The sequence below is a fragment of the Palaemon carinicauda genome, chromosome 4, assembly GCF_036898095.1.
Source record: "Palaemon carinicauda isolate YSFRI2023 chromosome 4, ASM3689809v2, whole genome shotgun sequence".
In the NCBI taxonomy this organism is placed as follows: Eukaryota; Metazoa; Arthropoda; class Malacostraca; order Decapoda; family Palaemonidae; genus Palaemon; species Palaemon carinicauda.
Window position 1 is genome coordinate 59,202,266 of NC_090728.1, and position 7,500 is coordinate 59,209,765.

The 7,500-nt window shown below is 33.5% G+C and overlaps 2 protein-coding genes across 2 annotated transcripts in view; one reads left to right on the forward strand and one right to left on the reverse strand.

Moving 5' to 3' along the window:
- The window catches only part of LOC137639097 (piggyBac transposable element-derived protein 3-like), a 2,572-nt gene extending 641 nt beyond the window's left edge, over positions 1–1,931 (reverse strand). Inside the window, exons 1-2 of the mRNA XM_068371420.1 lie at positions 1,701–1,931; positions 1–1,335 (exon numbers count right to left, since the gene is read on the reverse strand). The exon at positions 1–1,335 is cut by the window's left edge and continues 641 nt beyond it. Coding sequence (XP_068227521.1) covers positions 1–1,335; positions 1,701–1,717 — 1,352 coding nt within the window. The 5' untranslated portion in view covers positions 1,718–1,931. The remainder of the gene's footprint in view (positions 1,336–1,700) is intronic.
- Positions 1,932–7,448: 5,517 nt separating this feature from the next.
- Positions 7,449–7,500, forward strand: part of LOC137639446 (putative uncharacterized protein FLJ46204) — a 423-nt gene continuing 371 nt past the window's right edge. The window contains exon 1 of the mRNA XM_068371719.1: positions 7,449–7,500. This exon is cut by the window's right edge and continues 371 nt beyond it. Within this exon, the coding sequence (XP_068227820.1) occupies positions 7,449–7,500 (52 nt within the window).

Here is a 7,500-nt window from a genome sequence, read left to right on the forward strand (position 1 = left end):
TGGTCTTGACGGTCAGTTCCACCCATGTGGTTATTGTATTCTCGAATAACTAATGGGCAGTCAACTTCAATATTTTTTTTCTCTTTTTGAGAGTATCTTTTCACCTTACTAAGGGGTTCCCTTCCATGAGCAGTTGATGCAATGGTGACTACCGAATTATCCATCCATCTGCATAATGATATGTTATTTGCCTTATCTATGATGAAGTCTGATGTTCCCCTTTTTTCTTTTTTCATATCAGAAACTGCTTTCAAAGGGCATTTTTTCAGCCTATTGTCTCTTATTGTTCCCGTAGCAGTATAGTTTTGCTCACTCAGGTGTTGGAGAAGAGGAAAAGAGGTAAAAAGGTTATCAAAGTAATAGCTGTATGGGAGTTGTATTTTATCATCTGGCAATGACTTTATATTTTTCAGAACAGTGGCTCCAAATTTGCCAAACGCTTTCTCCTCATATGAATTACCTTCATATGTTTTACCTTGGTATAAATCAAAGCTTACTAAATAGCCTGCATCAGTATTCAGGCACCAAACTTTATAACCAAAGCGTATTGGTTTGTTTCGAATACACTGCTTGCATCCATGGCGGCCAAAATATTCAACCATTGCCTCGTCATGAGATAGATGCTGCTCTGGTTGAAAATGAGACAAAAATCCAGTGGAAAGTAGCCTTATCAGGGGACGGAGTTTAGCATATTTATCTGAATCATCAAGATTAGTATTATCTGCTAAATGTATGAACTGCATTATTTTATCAAATCTGTTCCTTCTCATTGCAGAATACACTGCCTCATTTCTAGTCACTGGAGATTTCTTCCAGTAAAGTCTCCGTGATGGAACTGGAACAATGCCAGATAAAAGTAATATGCCAAGGAAAACCTTTAGTTCTTTTTCATTTGTTGAGAAGGAAATTTCTCCCTTGTAACGAGCATAAAGAGCTGACTGTTCTAGTATCAATCTGAAAACTTCCTCATCAAAAAACAATTCGAATAATTCACATGGTGATAAGTTCCGGTATTGACTGTAATTCGCCTCAGGAAAAATTGGTTTTGGTGAAGAAAATGTTGCCTTTCTAGTCCACTTTGGAGTTTTGAAGCAATAACTAGAGTCATCATAGTTCTCCAAGTCCTCTCCTAAATTTCCAAGCCGAACTCCATTTGGAAGAGCTGCTTCACCTGCAGCATCTAATTGTTTACCAGAGAGATTATCAATTAGACCACCTTGATCTTCATCAGCAGAATCTTCGTCAGTCAGACCATCATCAGCAGGCTCAATAAAAACATCTGCAGCAATATCTTCTTTCTCTAACTCTGCTAGTATTTCATTGACAGTCAGAGACCTGAAAAAAAAATAAAAACGTGTTATCTCTGGATCAAATTTAACAAAGTAACTTATTAATGAGTTAAAATAACTAAAAGTGTAGTAAAGTAAAGTAAAAGAAAGAAAATGAAGCCATAGAAGGTTTTATATCACAAGAAAGATATTACTATCAGTTTACATACAGTAAAATAGAAAAAGGCATAAATGTCCCTGTATCATCCTAGCGTAACATATATGTCACAGAAAATATAAAATGCACTGCCGCCAATATTATAAATCTTAGATATTCATTATTAGCACAGACATTTCTCTATAGCCATATTTCAAGTATTTTATCAAAAAACAATACAATATATCTAATGAAAATGGCAAAATAATACTCACTTTTTGCCTGAACTCATTTTCACACCGGAGCAAAAACAGCACTTCTGCACAGAACGGTGTCACTCCCTTGAATGAACTTCTATTCCTGTAAAAACTTGTATGCAAGTAGATACATGTATTAGCTCTCACACACAGGACCTATCATGAAACAAGTTTCAACATGTAAACGTGTGGTGTAAGTTAACTGAACATATGTTCTACGTAACATATATGTCACGCTAGTACAAAATGGGTTAAATACTCTCCTCTTGCCGATGGTCTTTCCCCCACTTTATTCCTTGCTCGGCACCTCGTTGCATGAAATATAAGACTTTCGTTGCATGAAATTTGCGACTCGTTGCATGAAATTTGCGAGTTTCATTGCATGAAATTTGTGACTTTCGTTGCATGAAATTTGCAACTTTTGTCGCATGAAATTTACGACTTTCGTTGCATGAATTTTGCGACTCGTTGCATGAAATATGCGACTCTCGTTGCATGAAATATGCGACTCTCGTTGCATGAAATATGCGAGTCTCGTTGCATGAAATTTGCGACTTTCATTGCATGAAATATGCAACTTTAGTTGCATGAAATTTGTGAATTTCGTTGCATGAAATATACCATGTTCGTTGCATCAAGTCTACGACTCTTGTCGTATGAAATTTGTGACTCGTTGCATTAAAAATACGACTTGCGTTGCATGAAATGTGCGACTCGTTGCATGATATATGTGACTTTCGTTACATTAAATATGTCACTTTCGATGCATTAAATATACGACTTTCGTTATATGAAATATGCGACTTTCGTTGCATGAAATATGCGACCTTTGTTGCAGGAAATATGCGATTTTTGTTGCTTGAAATTTATGACTCTCGTTGCATGTATTATGTGACTTTCTTTGCATGAAATATACGACTTTAATTGCATGAAATATACGACTTTCATTGCGTGAAATATGAAACTTTCGTTGCATGAAATATGCAACTTTCATTGCATGAAATATACGACTTTCGTTGCAGGAAATATGAAACTTTCGTTACTTGAAATAAACGACTTTCGTTGCATGAAATAAGTGACTTTCGTGCATGAAATATACGACTTTCATTGCATGAAATATACGACCTTCGTTGCATGAAATATATGACTTTCGTTGCATGAAATATACAACTTTCATTGCGTGAAATATGAAACTTTCGTTGCATGAAATATGCAACTTTCATTGGATGAAATATACGACTTTTGTTGCATGAAATAAACGACTTTCGTTGCATGAAATATACGACTTTCATTCCATGAAATATACGACTTTCACTGCATGAAATATGCAATGTCGAAGTAAGATTCGGAGCCACTGAAGCGATGAATAAATGAACCGAAATGACACGGAAGCTTCTTGTCTGTGAGAAGAAAAAAAAGAAAAAAGAAATAAATTGATAGAAACCCGAGGAAAGCAAATTAGGAAAGAGGGTTGGGAGGTGGTGGGGGGGGGGGGGTAGGCGAGGAACGTCTGAAAGAAGGAGGGGGGGGGGCGGTCCACCAAGGAGGGATGCCCCATAAGGGGGTTGCATCCAGGCCATTAACAATCGGTTTCCATGGGAGCCAACATTGCGGACTTCATAACTTTAATAGCTTGGGAGTTTATGGGGATACTGAAGGAAGCGAAAGCATTTATATATTCCTTTTAACGACGAGACATTTTTAAGGAATAATAATAATAATAATAATAATAATAATAATAATAATAATAATAATAATAATAATAATAATAATAATAATGACGACGATAAAAGCTTATAACTTAACCGCAATAACCGCAATAACATTTTGACATGTCTTATAACGACGACAGCATTTTAATGAATAATAATAATAATAATAATAATATTAATAATAATAATGGCGATAAAAGCTTATAACTTAACCGCAATAGCATTTTGGCATGTCTTATAACGACGGAATTATTTTAATAATTAATAATAATAATAATAATAATAATAATGACGATAAGAGTTTATAATTAATAACCGCAGTAACAATTTGACTTGGATTTTAATGAATAATAATAATAAAGATAATGATGCTAATATTAACGTCAAGATAATAATGTCAATAATAATAATGACGATATGACTTTTATCACGAATAAACGCAATAAAACCAGGAAAAATAATGACATGGCGTATTGCCCAATAAAAATAAATAGCATTTTTATGAACTGGTTTTCATTCCAAATTGAGATAGATTTACGTTATATTTTCTTCTTCTTCTGCAGTCCAAGTAAAAAACAATTAGTGCTGGACGAATTTCATAATACTCGGATGGATGATTGACTTGTGAGACCTGGTGTGTCGAAAGAGTTCGTAAATATGAGGTTATGACAATAATATAATGTCAAGGAGGAGAATGAGTGATATTTGTTTTGAAAGGTACAGTCTCCAAATGGGTTTATGTGCTTTTAATGAGAGAGAGAGAGAGAGAGAGAGAGAGAGAGAGAGAGAGAGAGAGAGAGAGAGAGAGAGAGAGAGAGAGAGAGAGGTTATTTGGTACACATTTTCTGGGTTCAGGTTTAATTTATATATATATATATATATATATATATATATATATAGAGAGAGAGAGAGAGAGAGAGAGAGAGAGAGAGAGAGAGAGAGAGAGAGAGAGAGAGAGAGAGAGAGAGAGAGAGAGAGAGAGAGAGAGAGAGAGAGAGAGAGAGCATAAATGAAAGGAAAGAAAAAAAAGCAGAGAATCTAAGTAAAATTATTAAAGATAAGAGAGAGAGAGAGAGAGAGAGAGAGAGAGAGAGAGAGAGAGAGAGAGAGAGAGAGAGAGAGAGAGAGAGAGAGAGAGAGAGCATAAGTAAAATGAAAGAGAATGAGAGCAGAAACAGAAGGAAAATGCACAGAACATAAGAAAAATTTAAAAAAATAGAGAAGAAATAAAAGAAACAGTGAGAGAGAGAGAGAGAGAGAGAGGAGAGAGAGAGAGAGAGAGAGAGAGAGAGAGAGAGAGAGAGAGAGGGGGGTTATTATTTGGTACACATCAGTATTCTCGGGTTATGTTTATTGTATTGGAATTACAATCCACATAAATAAGATGTACACATCATAAAAAGACATACGTACGTAGAAAAAACACTTATAAATGCCAGCACATTCATACACATACATAAGTATTCATGTTTTATTATTATTATTATTATTATTATTATTATTATTATTATTATTATTATTATTATTACTAGCCAAGCTACAACCCTAGTCGGAAAAGGAAGGCGTTATGAGCCCAAGAGCTCCAACAGGGACAATAACCCAGTGAGGAAAGAAAATAGATAAACGATATGAGAACACTTTTGTGTCATGTGAATTTTTGAGTTTTGTTTTTTATTCTTGTTTTCTCGTTGCATGATAATAATTTCAATAATTATTATTTTCATCTTTTTGATAATAATGATAATTCCAATCATAATACTAATTTTGATAATTTGATAATTATTTTGATATTAATAATTTTGATAATTATAATTCTGTAATATTCATAGAAAATATCAAAACTGTTATTATTATTAAAATGATTAAAATTATAATTATCATCCAAATTATTGAAATGATTATCATTATTGAAGTTATTATTATTATTAAAATGATTAGAATTATGATAATTATGAAAATTATCAAAATCATTATTATTATTGAAATTATTAGAATTGTAATAATTATCAAAATTATTAAAATTATTAAGATTATTATAAAACAAGAAAGTAAAATCCCAAAATCATCACATGACTCACAAACACGAACTCGAAGACACAAGAAAGAATAAAGAACATAATAAAAAAAATCAACCAATCAGCGTCAAGTATCAATAATAAATCAAACCAATTTCTTTCCATTGTCTCTGATAATATTCAGTCCTGGAACCTGTTGAAGAAACACCCCCCTCCCTTCCATGGATTCTAAATTAGAGTCTTGCAATACGAGGGACATAGCATGCTCATGTATTCACCCTGTCATTAAGCGACTCCTCTTCTTCTAGTTCCTCCAAGCAATTTCGAGGCGTCTGGGAATAGCCAAGACGGAAGAGACAACGAAAAAAGCGTGAGTAATGGCCCTAAGTGGAGAGTATACAAAACTTATGTCCTGAACGATGGTCCTATTATTCGGGGGGCACTAAAGGATAGCCATGACGAATATATCAAATGCACCGAAGCAATTGCGTGTCTCCTTGAAGGGTCGCAGAGGGGGAGCTCCCCCCCCCCTTTTTTTTTTGCGATTCGTGGACAATTTTTCACTTCGTTACAAGAAATGCAATTTCTTTTTTAATCTGTACTTGATATTTCTGTAATTAAGACTGTTTTTTGGCAAGTCATACATTCACTGATACAGATACACGCTCACTTTTTGCAACTAATACACTCACTGATGCAGATACACGCTCACTTTTTGCAACTAATACACTCACTGATACAGATACACGCTCACTTTTCGCAACTAATACACTCGCTGATACAGATACACGCTCACTTGTTGCAACTAATACACTCACTGATACAGATACACGCTCACTTGTTGCAACTAATACATTCACTGATACAGATACACGCTCACGTTTTGCAACTAATACACTCACTGATACAGATACACGCTCATTTTGTTGCAACTAATACACTCACTGATACAGATACACGCTCACCTTTTGCAACTAATACACTCACTGATACAGATACACGCTCACTTTTTGCATTTAATACACTCACTGATACAGGTACACGCTCACCTTTTGCAACTAATACGCTCACTGATACAGATACACGCTCACTTTTTGCAACTAATACATTCACTGATACAGATACACACTCACTCTTTGCAACTAATACACTCACTGATACGGATACACGCTCATTCTTTGCAACTAATATACTCACTGAGACAGATACACGCTCACTTTTTGCAAAATACATTCACTGATACAAATACACGCTTACTTTTTGCAACTAATACACTCACTGATACAGATACACGCACACATAAAATATGTATAATTCGAGGTCATAATTTTTCACAAGTTTCATAATGTTGTTTTAATATATTTGAAAGTTAATTGGCTTCTTTATGTTTTTGATTACTTATAATTTTGATAGCAATAATAATTTCAATAATAACAATTTTAATAATTTTGATAATTACTATAGTCTTTTGACTGAAATTATTAGAACCTTTAGAAGTTCCAAAGGAAAGGAAATAATTTTAGTAATATTAATAATTTTTATAATGTTGATAATATTAATAATTTTTTGTAATTTTAAAATTATTACGATATTTTTAGAATTTGCTAATATTAATATCAAAAGGAAAGCAAATGATTTTAGTAGCATTAATAATTTATTTAATATTGATAATATTAATAATTTTTTTAATTTTAAAATTATTAATATTTTTTTTTAGATTTTGCTAATATTAATGATATTTTAATCATTTTAGTAATAAACTGACCCGGTTTGATAATGACATCTAAAAACTGTCAAAAGGACATTGCAAAAATTTGATTTTTTTTATGACAGCTTAATAAAAAAATACTAGTCATTAACAAAATCCGATTACTGATTGACTAAGATAAACTGTTTAACTAGGTGGCTACAATCTCTCTCTCTCTCTCTCTCTCTCTCTCTCTCTCTCTCTCTCTCTCTCTCTCTCTCTCAAAATTCCATTAGCACTTTGAATTGTAGAAAACGTACAGGGTTATGCCATATAAATAGCGAGTTTAATAATGATCACCCCCACGCCCACATTTACCCCTCCCGGGCTACTCTTACTCGCCC